The sequence below is a fragment of the Engraulis encrasicolus genome, chromosome 19, assembly GCF_034702125.1.
Source record: "Engraulis encrasicolus isolate BLACKSEA-1 chromosome 19, IST_EnEncr_1.0, whole genome shotgun sequence".
Lineage (NCBI taxonomy): Eukaryota > Metazoa > Chordata > Actinopteri > Clupeiformes > Engraulidae > Engraulis > Engraulis encrasicolus.
In genome coordinates, this window is record NC_085875.1 from 34,386,139 (window position 1) to 34,406,035 (window position 19,897).

The 19,897-nt window shown below is 44.5% G+C and overlaps 1 protein-coding gene across 2 annotated transcripts in view; it reads right to left on the minus strand.

Annotated features, from left to right (window-relative positions):
• The window catches only part of maco1b (macoilin 1b), a 33,464-nt gene extending 13,842 nt beyond the window's left edge, over positions 1-19,622 (minus strand). For both annotated transcript variants that reach the window (XM_063184194.1, XM_063184195.1), the window contains exons 1-7: positions 19,219-19,622; positions 15,833-15,974; positions 13,889-14,015; positions 10,524-10,647; positions 6,661-6,845; positions 4,091-4,766; positions 923-1,081 (exon numbers count right to left, since the gene is read on the minus strand). In XM_063184194.1, coding sequence (XP_063040264.1) covers positions 923-1,081; positions 4,091-4,766; positions 6,661-6,845; positions 10,524-10,647; positions 13,889-14,015; positions 15,833-15,974; positions 19,219-19,298 — 1,493 coding nt within the window. In that variant the 5' untranslated portion in view covers positions 19,299-19,622. The remainder of the gene's footprint in view (positions 1-922; positions 1,082-4,090; positions 4,767-6,660; positions 6,846-10,523; positions 10,648-13,888; positions 14,016-15,832; positions 15,975-19,218) is intronic.
• Between the last annotated feature and the right edge of the window lie 275 nt (positions 19,623-19,897).

Sequence of the window (19,897 nt, forward strand, 5' to 3'; positions counted from 1 at the left end):
TTAGTCAGAACACACCCACAACCCTAGTGATGGTCACTCCATCACACTGCCTTCCCCTTCGGGAAGCGCACCCGTGCGCACACTCATGGTGTCCCTTACGCAACTGCCCATCATGCTTTTCCCATCCAGTGTGCCCCATCATCAATGCTTCACCCATCACTGGGGTCCCTCGCACCGGGGTCATCAATCCTGGGGGTCCCTCACATGGAATTACGGCTCACACACAATGGGTACGCTTCCGATGGCCTCACGGTACCATCCCACTTCTGACACCATTTGTAGCGAAGGGGAGTAGAGTTGCCCAGCTGGGACTCGAACCCAGACCTTCTGGGGTAGTAAACCGGGGCTCTGACCGCTACTCCAAAGAGCCAGGCTCGTTGGCATATCAGTCAGAACACACCCATAACCCTAGTGATGGTCGCTCCATCACAACCATACAAGTGAATACTTTTATGAATCAATTCATTGATTTATAACCTGTGGTTTTCTTGTTCTTATGCAAAGTCCCACGTATTTGCACTGCCCCTGCGACACCTCCGTGACCCCCAGTTTGGGAACCGCCAAGCTAGCAAATGAGCTCAATACTGGACCATTAGCTCATTCAATGGCTGAACTTTTTGAATTGTCAGGTTGTCAGGGAGGTTAACCAATGTTCCAACACCAAGCTGTCCCCTCCATTACACATGCAATGTATCTAATGGCGATACAATACATTATATTTATGGATCAGCCGCAAGACGTCATTGTTAAAACTACTTATGCACGGAGGTGCAAGTTCTCACCATAGTGTATACAGCATTACCCAACCATCCACACAGTCTGGCACACGCGCACACACACACACGCAGTCAGGGACACACACGCACGCACGCACGCACGCACGCACGCACGCACGCACGCATGGTGATGGACACACACTCACTTGTTCTGTAGGAGCTCGTTCTCCTGGCGTAGCTGTCCGAGCTCGGAGCGCACGCTCCTCTCGGCGCTGCCCAAGGAGCCCAGCTGGCTGCGCAGGTCCTGCTCCACCTGCCGGCTGGCCTGCAGCTCTGCCTTCAGACGCTTCACATCCTGCTCCAACCTACACAACACACAGACCAGAGAGAGAGACGCACAGAATAAGAAGAAACAGACAGAATAAGTGAGAGAGGTAAATTAGAGGTGTCCATGTTGAGGAAAAAAAGGAAAAGTGGAGAAGTGAAGAAAAAAAGGAGAAGTGAGCACTTCAAATGTCAACAGAGTGTATTCCTGCAGAAAATGGTCCTATGTGCTTAAATGATGGGGTGGTGCTTAGATGAAGCCTAATACAGGAATGCAAACTGGTCAGGGGTGAAAAGGGTGAGAAAGGTGTGTAAGGATCCGCTTGTTGATAAGTTTACCTGCTGAAAGTCACTTGCCTTTTGAAAATATTATGTCAGGGCAGGACTTAAGAAATATGGCTAAACAATTATTGGCTGCGCTAACACGTCAAAGCTGTGATTGGTCAGTGGACTCATAGGTTGTGGCTTAGGGAATCTCTAGAGTAAATTTCTGTCACAAGACGCGGGAAGTAGTTGTAGACTCGGTACATAAAGCAAGTTTCCTGGAGACTGATGAGCTCACCTTTCACTTCTCCCCAGCAAAACAATGGCCTCTGCTGTTGTGGATGCTACTGTAGGAATCTCTCCACAGTAAGAGGTACTAGAAAGGCAATGGTTGGCACGTGCTGAGCAAACGCTTATAAGCACAACATAACACACAGAACCCTATTCTATCGTATTCCACCATACGCACGCAGACCTCATCACCTTGCTTATATAGCAGAACAGCTATGACTCAGCTTCCCAGTGGGTGTCTGTACAGTGCTACGACAGTGTGAAATTAGACACGTGCATGTGGATATCCCTGCCAGGGACTACATCACCAGGCTGTGTGGTGTGCACACTTGGCTTTGGCTGCCCTATAGAAATACAGGTGTTGGACAACGGAACTGAAACACTGGTCATTTTAGTGTGAAAAGTTTCATGGCTGAAGTGGACCAGCCTGGTGGTGGCCAAACTTCATTAATTGCACATTGCACCAGTAAGAGCAGACTGTGAAGGTTCAATTAGCAAAGGTAAGGGCAAAGTTCTGCACAAAATATTACAATGCACACAACAGAACGGAAGAAAGGAACTGGGAACTGGGAACACTGATGATGGGCTAGACCTGAAACGTTTGTCCCTTGTCTGTCGTTTTATTTACTTTTTTCGGCTTTGTTTAATACAGTTTTTGATTTTGCATTCAGCTCCAGTGTGCGACTCCTTTCTTCCCTTTTGTCATACTGCTCTTGGAATTACACACCGAGCGAAAAGCTCAGGATAAGACATTGGCGCGGACGCCACCCCACCATTACTAATGCACACAACAGTGCATTGCAAGGAAAAATTGTAAGTGCACGTCTTGCTGGCGCATCTGTGACCAAGATAGCAAGTATTTGTGATGCATCAGCCATGCTATCCAAGGTAATATCAGCATACCACCAGAAGGACGAACCACATCCAACATGATTAATTGTAGACGCATTAGGAAGCCGTCTGAAAGGGATGTTCGGGTGCTAACCCGAACTATATATATAAAAAAAAACATAAAACCTAAGCTGTCCAAATCGCGGTTTAATTAGTGTGTGTGTGTGTGTGTGTGTGTGTGTGTGTGTAACGTTGACCATACCCCTCCCCCAACCCCCATCCTGATTGGAACAAGAGTCTTCATCGGACACGATGGACGTCTGAACGTGTGTGTGTGTGTGTGTGTGTGTGTGTGTGTGTGTGTGTGTGTGATATCTTCAGAGGCTAGGGGCAACACCTCAGTTGTTTGTAAATGAATGCTAAGATTGGGTGGTGTTATATCTTGACTGGCTGGTGAGGACACCTCAGTGTGTGCAACAGTGTGAGAGCCCAGCGGCAAGCACTTTTGGTCTCGGGGTGTGGTCTGGGAAACTGCAACGTTGTCCGTCAACCAACACGTCACAGAATTTGGACAAAGGCAAAAACAATTGGTTGGGTGTGTTGGCCGAATGTTGACATCTAACCAAGCAGGCTAATTTAGCAAGATGGAAATTCCACTTCAGTAAGCCCCTTGAGACAAATACCACATCAAGCGAAATTGAACAATATCATTCTTGCCACTTTCTTGACACAAAGGTGGTAATAATGGCCATCATTTGCAAGATCTAGATTCCCCATGTATGACCATTAAAGAAGAACAACCCTTTTCTTTTCTCTTTTTTTTCCACACAAAATTCAATGTCATGCAAAATGGCTACGCTGAAGTAGTGGTACAGCTGACCAAACCCCAGTGTACTGACACCACACCCAGCAACAAGTGCTGTATGCACTGTGGTTTTTCTTTTAGCTTCAAGTGCATACCTGCAGCTGTTTAAGACTGAGGCGTGCATATACTGTGCCTCAGCAGTGCAAGGATGACTACGGCAAAAGGCAGTTGCACACCTGCCCAATCCCTGTCTACTTACACCACACCCAGCAACAGGTGCTTCATTCACTGTGTTGTTTTGCCTTCAAGTGCAACTGTGCAAGAGTACTCAGCGGTGCGTGATGACTACAGCAAGCTTTACTACCCAGTCAAACCCGGTCTACCTGGCAACGCCATTCTATGTACTTCCAACCAAAGATTTTGGCTCTGCACATAGTCTGGCGAAAGCCTCCTAGCTCGGTTCACTCACTGTTTAGCCAATCAGCAAACAGTTTAGAGTGGTGACGCAGAACTCACCCGTGAAGTCCGTTACTCATTGGTTAAGGTAACACGATGCACACTTTTGTCTTATTTGTATGCTTTTGGAACACTATATCGTAACAGTCATGCTAACAAAGCACAATTTGAATTTTAATTTGAATACAGAACTCCAACTCATTTATATTGATGAGTAAGGTCAGACCATCTCCCACCCTCCACAGAGACGGATTCCTCTTAGCTTTCGCCAGACTGATTGACGGAGTCAACAGTCGGCTTTCGCCCAGGCTATGTCTACTTACACCACAGCAACCAACACATGCTTCATTCCCTGTGATTTTTGCCTTGAAATGCATGCAGCGGTTTAAAAGCATGTATATACCTCAGCAGTGCCTCGGGTTTGCTGAGCTGGTTGTTGGGGATGTAGTTGTCCAGCTGGTTCTCTTTGCCGTGTCCCGACCCCGAGCCCCCTTTGCCCCCTCCGCCGCTCCTCTGCTTCTTGTCGCCCTTGCCCGAGGAGGCCTGCTGCTGCTGCTGCTGCTGCTGCTGCTGCTGCTGCTGGGCTGAGGAGGACGTCGGCACGCTCCCGTTGGCCGTGCCGTTCCCGCGGGGCGAGGAGTTGCCCGCGCTGGCGTTCTTCTGGTTCTTGGTGTTACAGTTGTTGTTGGAGGAGGAGGAATTTGATGAGGAGGAGGAGGAGGAGGAGGAGCAGCAGGACGAGGAGGAGTTGTTCTCCTCTCCTTTCAGCAGCAGGTTCTCCGTGCTGTCGCTGTGGCTCAGTCTCTTGCTGCCGCCGTTGGGCTGCTGCGTCTCCATGTACTCCTGCTCTTTGCTGTCGCCGCCCTGTTGGCTGCTGCTGTTATTGTTGCTACTGCCCCCCGACCCCGACCCCCCTCCCCGGCCACCACCACCACCACCTCCCTTGCGTCCCTTCTCCCGGTACTCCAGCTCTGGAAGCTGCCCCGACGATGACTGCTTCTTGCCCGACGCAGGGCCTCCGTTCTGGGACACTGCGGTGGGCTGCTGGGAGTCCTCTGAAATCCCTTTGGCTGCTGCGGCTGGAGACAAGAGAAAAGTTCATGACTCAGTGAGGTACTTCAGGTGAATAGAACAGGTTTATCGTCATAAGGATCAAGAATGAAATGCAAAAGATACATAAAGGCCAAACAGACAGTCAGGGTTGAAAACACAACACAATTCATGAAACAACATGTCTGGAAAACATGGCCTGGATGAATGAGAATTTTCACAAACAGGTTACTTTTTAGCAACTGGGCTTCTTGGAGATTGAAGAACTTAGTCAGTTCTGATGAAGAAACTGATTAAGCTCCTTGGATGATAAACATCTTTTTCTTCATGCTTCAAGACGTACCGGTAGTCCAGTTTCTTAAAACTGAACCAATTTGAATGTTTATGGAACCATAAATGGCAAGGTCAGAACCTAACGCAGCTATGACGTCTAAACATCCTATGAAAAATCTAAAAGCCTCATTCCTCCCAACCCTTACCCTCTCCTACCCCAAAGCAGCCTGTATTTTTCCATTTGGGGTGAGGTAGTAGCAGCACAGGGTAATATGACCACTGTATATTTGGCAGCGACGGGACGGCAGCAGACTGAACTGACTGCTGTTGTTCCAGAAATAGATTAATGGAGTGACAAGGGATCCCTGCCTGTAGCCTTGTGGCCAATGCCACAACAGCCACTTGGATGAATGATTGATGGATACAATGATGTAGTCTGACAACAACAGAAAGTCCATCACATCACACAGGCATGCAACAGTCGGTGGTGTTTAGCGAAGCTCAAAAGGAGAACACAAAGACTTGAAGCTGAAGAGAAGCTAGACAGGGACAGAGAGAGACAAAAGAAATAGAGACAGGGAGTTGCTGTGAGCAAGACAAAGGAAGAGAACAAGGGAAATCAGAATACAAAGACTAGAACATCAAGAGAGGTAAATATGGAGTGACATTTCTGAAAAGAATAGGAGGAACAAGGTCAAAAGACTGGGTCACGTGTAAACTTTACACCAGTCCTCCTGCCAAATTTCAGCGGTAACGGGTGAATTTGTCAACCCACCACACTTTGACAGGCGAAAACTTTCACCTCAACTCGAGCTATAAAAAGCCTAAGTGTCCAGGCATATTTTTTTAGTCGGGTGGGATTTGCCATTCTTCATCCTAAAATTGATTAGAATGCAAGAAATTGCATCTTAAAATACTAAAGACCCACGACCACATAATTATTATACCAATTATTATTATTATTAGAATTATTATTATTATTATTATTACTATTACTATTACTATTATTATTATTATTATTATTATACGAGTTGACAGGTAGATTTTAAAATCTACCTGCCACAGTGACTGGTGGGGGGAAACTTTCCATCGTTGGTGCAAACACTGCAAAACACAACACAGACAGAGCAGCAGAATGTCTTACAGCCTTTTTGATGCAACTAAGAACAGGGAGACTGTGTATGAGAGGGTGAAAGAAAGAAAGACAGATGGACAGACAGAGAATGATAAAGGGAGGAGAGAAAAAAAAAGCCAAAGAGCTCTCCTCTGATCCTAAACTCCCTCGGCCGCCCTCTCCCTAAAAAGAGGGAGTGACTGAGAGAGTGGCAGAGAGGGGAGAGAAACAAAGCGAGAGAGCTCTCCTCTGATCCTAAACTGCTACAAAAACGAGGGAGTCACTGAGAGAGAAACAAAAGGTGTTAGAGGTGTAGGTCCGAAGACCAGACTGGTCGAAACGTTGTGTATAATAAACAGGGAGCAGCAACATTGTGCGGACCTCTCTCTTATTTTGTTTGATTGCGTTTAGTCCGGCACTTGTTTTAACTGGGTGTGTGTGTGCACTCCAAACGCTACATGAGTCACTGAGAGTGACAGAGAGAAAGGAGAGAAACAAAAGAGAGAAGAGTGTTTCCCCTCTTCTCTTCTTCTCACCTTCCTCAGCCTCCCTCTCCCTCTGCTCGCGCTGCAGCAGCTGCTGTTCGGGCGGCAGGGCCTGCTGTAGGAGCTGCATGTAGAACTCGTTCTCCTTCTGCACCTCCTTCTGCTTGCGCACCCGCATCTTGTAGCTCACGTAGCTCTTGAAGCCAAAGCCCAGCGTCACCACCGGGTAGCCAATACTGAGGAGGAGGAGGGAGAGAGAGAGAGAGAGAGAGAGAGAGAGAGAGAGAGAGAGAGAGAGAGAGAGGAGAGAGAGAGAGAGAGAGAGAGAGAGAGAGAGAGAGAGAGAGAGAGAGAGAGAGAGAGAGAGAGAAGAGAAGACAATTAAGAGGAAGAAAGAAAGAAAGAAAGAAAGAAAGAAAGAAAGAAAGAAAGAAAGAAAGAAAGAAAGAAAGAAAGAAAGAAAGAAAGAAAGAAAGAGAGAGAGAGAAAAGGAGCACGCATGAGAGGGGGGGTTAGGGAAAAAATGATTAGAGATTGTTGCATTGTGGGTAGGACGCTGAAAATGATCACAAGTAACTACACAACACGCTTTTGTTTTGCAGTAAAACAGTCATATCAAGAACTCCATGTCATAAATCATAACCAAAACATTGGAAAATATATTTATGTGATCTTGTGAGCTATTCAGGTTTAGGAATGGAGGCTCTGCTTCAGTTCGCACCAAGGGTAAAGTAGCTGTTAAAGAAGCTTTAAAGGGACACTGTGCAGGAAATGGTCAAAAAAGGTACTGCAACTATGCTGCTCATTGAAACTGTGTCGCCTATTGCCTAATTTGACCTTTTCATGATAGTTTACCAAGTAATAAACAAATATTTTCTAGTATGGCCCAAGTACAGTCATTTTTGCAGCTAAAAATGGCTATTTCTGGAAATTCAAAATGGCGGACCGTGGAGAAGATTCCCCTTTTCATGTATGAAAAGTGCAATTTTTCCAGTCATAATGAATACTTAGAATTTCATGGTGGTGGTAAATATTCATGAAAAAGGTAACATTAGTGAATGGGTAGCATGAATTCTGGAAATAAACAACTAAAAATATCACAGTGTTATTTCCAGAATTCATGCTACCCAGTCACTAATGTTACCTTTTTTATGAGTACGTGTTGACATTTGAGTGGCACACTTTCAAATTTCCAAAACTTTTCATGATTAACATGCGAATTCCAATGAGAGGTAGGTAGCGACAAAAATGGAGCCAAAACACAGTGGCCCTCATTTATCAAACTTGCGTAGAAACCATCGCAGAAATGAGCGCAGTTCTCGTCGTACGACGAGGCTCACGTGAGATTTACTAAACATGTGTACCTCTCCATGTGTACCTCTCCAATCTCATCGTAAGAGAGAGCGGCTGTTGATAAATCCAGCGTCTGAAAATCATCGTAATTAGAATGATCACACCTTCTCTAAAACGGCGGGAAAGAGACCACACCCCGAAGTTTGCGACATGGAGAGGCGCAAACCGGCTAAAACATCCAAGTTTCTGGTTGATTGACAGCTTGAAATTAGGCTTTACGCGAGGTACACAACAAAATAACACGTGGAAATAATCAACAGCAGTAGTCAACAGTGTTTCGGTTCTCAGTATGTAAGGGGTAGAGATTGATTTCCAAATAGCCTACTTACAATGAATTGTTTGATTGACTACAGTAGATATAATGAAGATATTTTTTATATCTATATTATTATATTAAATATTATTGTATTTTTTTTAAAATATGATGATAAACCTTTTTGTAAACGAGGTCAAGTAAGGGTTCCTACTTGAAACTGGCAAACAAACAGTGCCCAAACCATTTGTTGGGGATAGGAGAGTTTTACATGTCCAGTGCGCTGTCCTTCTCGCGCTCACGTGCGCCCTGCTTCTCTCCTCCGCTCCAGTCCTTCGAGGGGACAGCCCTAGCTTTTGCCATCTAAATGGACGACTATAACGTGTTATGGGACACACACGTGTCAGGTGTGTATTCGGATAGTCGTGCGTAATGGCGAAACTCAACCGGGAGATTATTACTGTATGTAGGCTATTGATTTAGGTGCCGTTTCCACGTAGCTGGATATTTTTATATGTGGATATTTTTTTCTCCTGCTTGTATTGGTTTTGCATTGGTTTTGGCCTTCCGTTTCCACGTAGCAGATATTTAAAAATCCAGGTGCAGGAGAAAAAAATAGCAGGAGAAAAAAATATCCTGTTTAGGGGTCTGAAACGCATTTGTTACAATGGAGGATTTTTTTTATCCACATGTTGCGTTTCCACGTAGCAGGAGAAAAAAATACCCTGCTAAAAAAATATCCTGCTACGTGGAAACAGCACCTTAGCCTATGTGCGCCTGAACTCCCAGGTGTTAAAAAGAAAGGACGTCGGTCCATTGATTCCACGACTGAAGGCACATTCCAATACTCGGCTGTATATTGCACAATTATTCACACATCACGTCAAATCACAAATTAGAAGTATCTTGCAGTTGTTGACCTATGCCAAATTAACGCAGCGTTCCCAGGAAGGGTGCACCAATTCAAACAAGTAGAAGTTGGTTTATAGGCAAAATATAGGCTACAATGTAAAAACATTTTGTAATTATGTGGGTCACATATTTATGATAATGAGTTGTTGGTGATCATAGTCATCTCAAGCCCAATTTGAAAACGGCGTACACCGTCTGAGAGCAGTCGTAGGATTTCATCTTTCCTGCGCTTACGATGAGATTTGATAAATGCCAAGTGGTCGTAGAAAAAGAACGTACGCACGACGTACGTAGGATTCTCGTCGTACGCTGCTTTGATAAATGAGGGCCAATAAACTTGGCATCAGCAACAAAGTTCAATATCACTGCACAAGGTTGTATTTAAAAATGTCTAAACTACGAGAGCATATAAAGAAAACTGTTGTGGTGTGGCCATTTCTTGAAGGCCATGAAGACTGGCCGGCTTGTACAGATCAGGCCTCACTGTAACGCCTCTCTGAAGTTTCAATAGCTGAGCTAAGCAGCACTGTCAGTGATGTGCTTGTGCCCCCTCCACCCCTCCTTGGTTGTATCGTTATCCTTGTCAACTAACGCTCCAATTAAGTCTCTAATCGAGCTGCACATATCCTGCAGCGAAGTGTTAGGCATTTTCACTGCATCAGACCAGGGCAGGTCTTTAGTCATTGTTGAACGGCCACAGCAGGTTTCCACAACTCAACAGTCGTTAGAAAGTGCTGCTCCTCCATGCCGCGGCGCAAATGGTAGGGCACTCGTTTGCTATGCGGAAGACCCGGGTTCGATTCCCAGCCCGGGTCCTTTGCCGACCCGTCCACGTCTCTTTCTCCCCACTCACTTCCTGTCACTACCTGCACTATCCTGTCAAATAAAGGCAATTAACCCCCCCCAAAAAATATTTTTTCCTCCACACTGCACGCTTCAGGGATTTCAACCTCATCTCTTCACTACAGCTCCAATTTCCTTTTTTCTGCCACTTCAGCTGAAGTGAATAGGAGCATGCCGGCCTATCGCTGCTGCCGCCACTCTGCTGTCCACTTTCTGCAGCACAGCGTTGATGTCCTTCTACAAAGTAACTTGGCCAAATTAACACAAAAACATGATCTTTACCTGGCCCTAACTTAGTTATGGAATTTCTTATTTATGCTAAGAAATTGTACCTACAGCACCACAGCAAACAGTGATCTTTTTAGAATTTGCAGATGATGTTAACTCCCAAGTGTATATCAGTCTAACAGATAGCACCCATGCTTTGTGTAGGCGTGCTGCAAAACATGCCCTCTCGTCTGCCATTCAATTTATAAAAAGAGAGGAATTCAGCTGGCTAGTGTTTATGAACAATTCTAACACAAGTGTGATGAATTGATTTGAAGCAACGTACCAGTGTGCTGCGAATGGACGGCACAAGTCCACATGAAAGTTTTTCAGATCTTTGAATCTGATAGCTGCCTCGATATATACAAAGAGTATCCATAGCGATACTGTTGGGAGACATACTCCTCTTTCTGTGAAGGGGAAAAAAGTATAGGAGAGAGAGAGAGAGAGAGAGAGAGAGAGAGAGAGAGAGAGAGAGAGAGAGAGAGAGAGAGAGAGAGAGAGATTAAACATATTAATCTAAAGAAATTCATAAATCATATCATTATTATAATTAACACTTGATCAAAAACTTTCTCAGACAGATACACAGTTGAAAAACAGGCAGGAATTAAAGGTGGCAGTTTAACCAGATTATTGTAGCAACAGAATCACTCCTGACCTGCCACAGCATGCAGCGACAACCAAGGAAAAGCGGGAGGGGGAGGGTGGCTGCCATGTGAAAGTGGAGAATGGTGTGTGTGTGTGTGTGTGTGTGTGTGTCAGGAGGACCGCCATCCTCACCCCCGCAGGGTCATTTCACCTTCGCTACTTATAAATCACAGAGCAAATTTGACAGCCACCTGATACACGCCCTGATGCTGCCACCCCAACACCCTGCCGGATTCCCAGAAGGATACATCAGACCACACACACAAGCACACACACATACACGCCGCTTGCTTGCAAACATCAACAGCAATTGCATAATCCGAGAAGCTCTTCTCACAGATACTAATGAGTTACACACACACACACACACACACACACACACACACACACACACACACACACACACACACACACACACACACACACACACACACACACACACACACACACACACACACACACACACACACACACACACACACACACACACACACACACACACACACACACACACACACACACACACACACACACACAGCTAATGACCAGAGCTCTATCCAAGCACTTCACGTATTCCTCAAAAAGTCACATGCCCACCACCACACATACACAGTGAGGATGCGAACCTCGTTCAAGCTATGATTATGGCATGGGGTGAATTGTGGCCTATTTACACGTTTTAAGACCTCAAATCTTCTGAATCAAAGCACATTCAATGTTAAGCTAATTAAAAAAACATTTATATTGCAAGATAGAATAATCCTGTCACCAGAATTAAGTCTATAGATAAGTTATTCTGTGTTTTTCAACAATATTGTGTCAATTCTTCTCTTTTCAAACAAAATGCCTCTTTAACTATAAGCAGTTCTAAAATCATATCTCTATGGCTTTATTTTTCAGCAAAAAACAAAAAACAGTCAGTCAATTCCCTTTACTATGGCAAAATTGTAAGCAGTTGCCCTCCTTCCAACACATTGGTTAAACCCATCTTTCACATACAACTGCTACGTTTACATTAAAGTTTTAATTCTGAATTAAATCATCCCAAATTTACTTTGATCTTTCATTTAATTCCGAATTAAGAAGTGTTTACATGACGTTTTCAAAGCGGAGTTAAGCTTTATTCAGAATTTAAGTGAGTTAATTCCGAATTAAAAAGGTCTCATGTAAACGTAGCAATTGTCAAAAAACTAAAATTACCAACATCATGGCTACAGTCTTCAATAGTACACTAAATCTCCAAATAACCTCATGACTTAGTTTCTGCAGTTTGTCCTAAGCCGTTTCTGACAAATATCTCACGTGTTGTGCCAACATAAAGCCCTATACCTGGTGAATTGGCAAGTAGGGATGCAAATTATCCATTAATTCATTAATCGTTAGTTGATTGCCTTATCGATCGACTTACGATTAATTGATAAGCGGTGTTTTCCCCCCCGAAACTCAATGTTTCTCGAAAATAAAACTACTAAATCTAAAAATTAAAATAAAAAATTGAGATAAAATACTACATTTAAATTAATCATATTTAAATTCTTAAATTCAAAGATGATTTATACATTCCCACTATTCACACCCCTCTTCAAACACACTCTTCACATGCCCATTTCACCTGGGTCTCTTGTCAGTTGAATTGTCCATTAATTGCAATTAATGCTTTTTAATCGATTAATGCATTAATCGATTAAAGTCGATTAATCGATTGCATCCCTATTGGCAAGTTATCTTGCTACAAATGACCCAGCAGAGCAAGCCAGCCATCACTTAAACCTACTCTAAGATTATGAAGACAGCAAGTCATCCTTTTCACATATCACTGGCTACCATCTTCAATTGAACAGCAAACCTCCACAGTCCACACAACCTCATGGCTTCGGCTTTTGCCATTTCTGGCAGCTCTCACATGTGCTGCCAATAGAAAAACAACACTACGCCTACTGAATTGGCAAGTCAGTTTAACTATAAATGACCCAGCAGACCGAGCCAGATACCCCTCTGGTCTCAAGCGTTCCTGCCAAGAGTTCCACTGTGCATCTTCAAGGAAAACGAAAACGCACCCAGCCACCCGCCCAGCCAACATGAATTAGAGAGGCAGGCTACCGTGAACTACGAATTAATGCCAGCACTAATGGTAGCGCCACCACAAGCGCTCTCAACTCCAGAGGAGGCAGAGCAATGAGCTTTGGCACACTTCTAAAATAAAAAGACAGGTGCACTGAAAGAGACCTACAGTCTCAGTGCATTCCACAAGCAAGATGGACAGTGGACTGTTGTCTGTTTATGACCAAATAAATCTTGCTTGCAGAACAGGCAGCGATCAGTAGTTCACTGTTTTTTTGAACGAAATCCAAGTATACGTACCAAAATAAGCACACCTTGGACTCATTTGACTAGCAAAGCACAATTTTTCAAAGTCAATGTCAAACATGCAATAGTTCAAAGTGTTTATACAAAGCACAACGTGTGTTATGAACGTATGAAAATGAGTGTCGGGGGGGATATGGGAAGCCGTGTGCACTCAGGGGGAGAGAGTACTCTCTCAGTACTTTAATAATGAAGTCTGCAACATCTTACGTAGGGCTGTGTAATACATAGAATTTATATCGTGATATCAATACTGCTGTCAAACAATATCAAATTTCATAATATCAATTTGATACAATATTTTTGTCATTTGTCTATACTGCCAAAAGGTAGTTTACGCTAAAGCGCAATACAATCCCCTCAACTTGAGCCATTGCGAGCACAGAGCAGACTTGCTACCTAACACTCATGCAGAACACCTCTGTGTGTTTCTCTATGGCCCTCAACTCACAGTGCTGAAGGGAGGAAAGATATTGAATTGTTTAGCACAATTATATATGTCTTGAAAAGAAATATTGTCCGAAAAACACTAATATCAATATTGACTGAAATAATCATGATATTGATTTTTCTCATAATCGAGCAACACACACACACACACACACACACACACACACACACACACACACACCTTACCTGTATGCCAGACGTACTGGACCCAGACGTAGGTGCTGGCTGCGAAAAAGAGCCACTGCACAGGGATGAACAGCAGGCAGATGATGTCTGATGTAAACGCCACACACACAAAGAACACTGAAAACGCCTGCAATGGAACAGACAGAGAAAGACAAAAAAAAATAAGTCAGCAACATTGAGGAAAGAAAGGGGTTCTAGTGAAGAATGATTAAAAACACTCAAAAAGATATTCCGCCTATAGGTTCTAGCTTTAATAATAATCCTCAGTTTGGGTAAGAGAAAGAGGCAACATACAGACAGAACAATTATAACAATATTAAAAAACTGTATAACATAATAATAAAGCAGATAATTACTGATGCCTTATTCTTTTCAATAGTTAAATTTAGCGCGCTGCTCTTAACTTTGCCCTTGTCTGTTCAGCGTTAGAGCATGACCTACAGCCCTCGTACACAACCTTTTCACGAAACTGAAACCTGAAGTCTGTTGACTGCATCTTTCTGTCTGCGTCTCTCTCTCACACAGACACACAGACACACCACTATAGCACAACACCCAAGCAGTGTCCAGTTTCTTTACAGGTGAAAGGCCAAACAGTGTTGCCTGCAGGTGCGCGCATGTGTGTGTTATTGTGTATCTCTCGTGTACGAGACAATAGTGTAATTACCGATGCACCGGCCGCACCTGCACCTGCTCGGGCTTTTTAATATTGCCCCTGAACTTTGAGTTAATGACGCGTGACATTTAACTGCGCTACTCAATTTTCCCTGTGCAGCTTTGGGGGCAAACAAACAAATGCGACAAGGAAGAGAAGCGTATCCATTACTCTACTATGGCAACGATATTATAGACAGCAATCATCATGCATCACAAATCACAGCAAATGGGCACACAGGCCAGGGCTGAATATATAATGAACCAAGATGGGCAAGACAGAAAGATAGGAAGAAAAAAAAATGTTGGAGCTGAGAAGTGATACAGCAAGAGAGGAGGTAGGTGTGTGTGGGGGGTTGGGGGTCTGCTCTCTGCTCTGGTCTCATCCGGTGGTGTGGTGGCTGCTGTTTTGCTTTGCTGTGCCGATAGATTGGACGTAAGCCTTTAAATCGCGGCAGCAGCAGTCATACACGTTAAATAAGATTATAGGCATCATGGCGAGCCTGCTGCTCCTGAGATGACAGGAGAGAAAAGATAGCGGTGGGGAAGCCCGGCAGGGGCAGGGGCAGGGGCAGGAGGGGGGCAGGAGCAGGAGGGGGCAGGTCTGGGCACGGGAGCAAGGCGGTTAGTGTGTGTCACAGTCACAGCCCCCGCTGCCTTAATCTAATCTCACCAGCTGCACTCGTCAGGAGGTTTGCTTTGCCCTCAAGAAGACAATCAAACCAACGCTGTCCATCTGACCTGCAGAAAACGAATGTTGAAAATGTCGCCCATGCATTGACTACTGTGCCAGCATTGGTGGTTGGTTTAGCTTTATTGATATCTGAATTTTGGGTAACTAACTGATGGAGAATAGGAAGACGTGCAGAGGCTTCTTCATGTCAGCTGGAGGTGGACTTTTTTTTACAGAATCTCACTCACACAACTACACATCAGAAATGAAAAAATAGGCCCAGCCGTGTCTTAGTCGGCTGGGCACTGGCCTGCCACGCGGGCGACCGGGATTCGATTCCCGACCCCGGCCATTTCTATCCTCCCCAGTCTCTCTCTCCCACTCATTCTCCGTCCCACTCTTCATTGTCCGGTCTAAATAAAGTTGAACCCCCCCCAAAAAAAAATTATATAAAAAAAAGAAACGAACAAATAGATCTCACAATAAAACTCTCAATAGACCCATTAAATAAAATGCTCGCCATCAATCAGTGCGATGCTTCATGTAAAGGCATTCAGCAGCGGCATCAGCAGAAGAAGAAGCTACAGCTTTATGGAAACAAAGAGAGGTCAACTCACCAGGCCCTGGTAGCGAAAGGAGTCGTAGACACTCCGGATGAACAGCCAGAAGGGCCACAGGTACTCGAACCGGAAGTCCAGCACAAAGTCTGCCAGCAGCACCAGACCCCACACCACCAGGAACTTCAAGTACAGGAACGTACTGATGGAGAACCAGAGAGAGAGAGAGAGAGAGAGAGAGAGAGAGAGAGAGAGAGAGAGAGAGAGAGAGAGAGAGAGAGAGAGAGAGAGCACACAGGCAGGGTTCATTTCATCCTGATCGTTGGTTCCATCACATGGTCTTCCATAATTTTTCCACCACAGCATACATATAAAAGTTGCACATCAGGAGCTTCAAGTACAGGAATGTACAGTACTGATGAATGGCGGAGAGAAAAGAGACAGAGGCACAAAGAAAAACAGAGAGAGAGAGAGAGAGAGAGAGAGAGAGAGAGAGAGAGAGAGAGAGAGAGAGAGAGAGAGAGAGAGAGAGAGAGAGAGTGGTGGTGGTGGGGGGGGGGTGTCTGTCTTTGTCAAATAGACTTCCAGTGTATCTACAAAAAAATACAGCTAGTGGAAAGATCCATGAATAGCATGACATAGGGCCTTCCTTTCAATCATCACTGTGAAAACAACCATTTAGTCACACATATGGCTGTACTCGGATATGACGTCCAGAGAGAGGGGAGGGAACATCATGGCATGGTGAACCCATTTCCGGCAGTGTGCCAACTCTTCACAGGAAACAAGACTAGTCTGGTCATGGTGTTACACTGAACACGTGCTGTGACAAATGTGTTGCGTTTTAACGGTACTGAAATTCCTGTCTCACGAGAGGTCGTTCCGAGTCCAGTTGCCACTCAACTCAACGCTCTTCTTTAGCAGCAGGGAGAGATGCAATCCCTTGTAGCCAGCCAGCCTGATGTGCGGACTGGGAGTGTGTGTGTGTGTGTTCATTTCCCAGGTTGGGGAGATTACACCTCATGTTTAAGCATTCGGGCTAAGCTGCTTATCAAATACAAGTCTCACTGGGCATTGGTTATGGGCTCTACTATGCCCATCCTGGCATATTGAAATGTACACCAGAGTAGCTATTGGCAGCAGATGCCCATGGCAGGGAAAGAAGCACAATGCCATGCCTGACATAAGCCTAGTAATACTTAGGTAATGTGCAAGTCAAAACTAGGTGGGAACTGACATAGTAGACCCATCCCCATGGATGGACATGTTACTTATATTTACGACCTTTGGGAGTGTGTTTGGGGGGAGTGAGGGGGCTGGAGGAGGATAAATTATGATAATACAACTCTGGTGGTCTGTGGATCACCACTAAATACCTCAACCTCAGGCCATGCAAGCTTGTGAGCTGAAATCAATCTATAGGGTAAAACAACATGCATTATGGCCTACAAAATATGAGTGTGCTTCAGTTCTTCTATTTCTCTCTATAGTTGTAATACTCATGGTGTCTGTTCGGCAGATACATTAATTAATTTAGGCGTGAAAAATATAGTTGTAATGAAAACAAGCTCACCATAGAATAGTGTATTGTGCATGACCACTAGGGCTTGACACTGGCACCTGCCAACCAGACAAAAATGGGTAAAACTTGGCCGTGGCTAGTAAGGTCTCACTAGCCACATTTGGCAGGTAACAATACAGTAGCATAATGTCAAGCCCTGATGACCACACTCCACTCCCTCAGTCAGAGAGTATGACAGGGAAAACATAAATTTCTGCTGAGGGATCCTCTCAGTTAGAAAGGGCATGATAACGACAGCACTGTGGGTTCCTACCAATGTCTACCATCATTCAGCAGTAGGCAACTAGCTGTCAAAGCTTGTGGGAGCTGGAGAGGACCAAAGAAAGTACAGATACTGACTTCCAGTGTTGGTTAGGACTTCTCACTCACAAACTATGAATTAAATCCAGGTGACATTCTGTAAATAATTCAACCCATAAGCAAAGAAATAAATAAAAACTTGGGATTAATTGCACGAACTAGCTTGATAAGGACAGTGTGTTAGGTTTACATTAATCGGACTGTAGGCAGGATTACTAGGGACGCCACGATAACGTCAGATACCATAACATTGGGCCCGAGTTACCGAGTCTCGATTTAAGCCATTATTAGCAGTCACTTCTTTTGAAAAAAAAAACCCCGCATGAAATTGTCCATAAATAACAATATTAGAAGTAATGTGTTTTCAGAGAACCATTTTGGTACAGTCGAAATGTAGCCTTCCAGAAGCGTATGCTAACTAGCCAACAGTGCTCTTGAGCCAACAGCACAACACACCAGACATACCCCCAAAATGTCTGCAGTGTCAGCAGCTTGGTGTCCTGCCTTGGTGCGTAATGTCATATAAATAATGATACGTTACTGGGAAGAGACAAAGTCAGTCTGTTATAGTATCCATAAACTGGAGATGGGCAACAGAGCTAGCTCAGAAACTGCGTCTAAAAGCTACTTAATAGCAGAGAGCTAGACTAGCCAGCTAATCGACGTCCACGTAGCTAACGTTAAATAGCATAGTCACCATCTACCTAAACCGTTAGCTAGCTTACAACATCTGCATGCTGTTCTAGTTAAGAGTTTGCACGATTTCCAAATAATAAATGGGTTAAGCCGTTAGAACTGCTGCAATACTAGGACCAGCTTAGCCATGTCATTGTCAACCTAAACGCATAGCAGCCAGTGGTGCCATGTAAAAGATTCCCAGATTCACGCTCCCATCTCATTACACTCCCATTTCATCTCGCTCCCACTAGCCAGACTAACGGTACCACCGCCATATTACGGAGCCAGTTATCTTGTTGATGTTAGTTTTTTGTTTCTAACCCTAACCTTAACCCTAACCCTAACCCTAACCCTAACCTTAACCCTAACCCTAAACCTAACCCTAACCCTAACCCTAACCCTAAACCTAAACCTAACCCTAAATTGCTTGTATGTGGCAGTATATGATAATACGTGAAATATAATCGGGTGGGGACCGCAAGTCCGGGAGTGATAGAAACACCGGGGACCGCACGTCCGGGAGCGAACTCCGTTGGGAGTCTCAGTCTGTATGCCCATGTAAAATGGGTTTGCTAGAAGTCATAACAGTGAACGCAGGGAACAACACACAGTTCTCTCGTCGTACTGATAACTTGAACAACCATTAATAAAATGTAAAATGGGAAGTCAAACTTAAAGTTAATATTCTGCATTCATGGCTGCTGTTAATATACAGTAAACATTGCATAATGGCATTGTGTTGGTAACGTTAGCTAAGGTTACTCTGTTGTTGGTCATATCTAGCTAGCGTGTTAGCACTACATTGATCCACAAAGGTAGTCAGGTAGCTAGCAAGCTAACTATTAATTTCTATACCCCAGATGAAAAACCCAAAGCTACACCATACCTGCCGTATATACCCTCGGTGATTCGGTTCCGTTTTAACGGCCGTCGGAGTTTGCTGCAGTCCGCATTGCGCCGCTTCATCCTCCCCTCCTTCGCTTTGGCTTTTTAATTCTAACTGCTATATTTTCCAGTTTTCTTTCTTCTTTGAGTGGAACTAGTAAGAAAGGATTTCGAGCAGTGTAGCTGTCTGTGTTGCTGTTTTTCCACTGGAAACAAAGAAATAAATAAAAACACTGTCTTCAAGGCCCTCCTCTTTCCTTCAGCGCCGACTCAACAGCGCACGCGACAGTTTACATACACGAAGTTGCCAGACAATCCATTTATCCAATCAGTTTGATTTTTACATTCTATCATTTTGATTGATACCAAAACTACCCATGTACTGCCATGTTCTGTCACGGCCACCAAGAGTGCGTTTTAATATGTGACCTTGCCTCCTCCACTTGCCTCCTCCACTTGCTTCTCGTCATGATGACATCACAGACAACAGCATTATATTTCAATATCTTGCAAAAGCTCAATTATAGAGTCTTTTTCTCATTTGCAATTGGGATGGTGAATGAAAAACAGTCCCTCAAAAGTTGTTGTGGCGAGGCTGACAGCTGGGAAATTGTATTGTTTTCTCCACGGAGGAGGGTCCAGGAGGCGGGACGAGGAGACAAGCACAAGTGGAGGAGGCA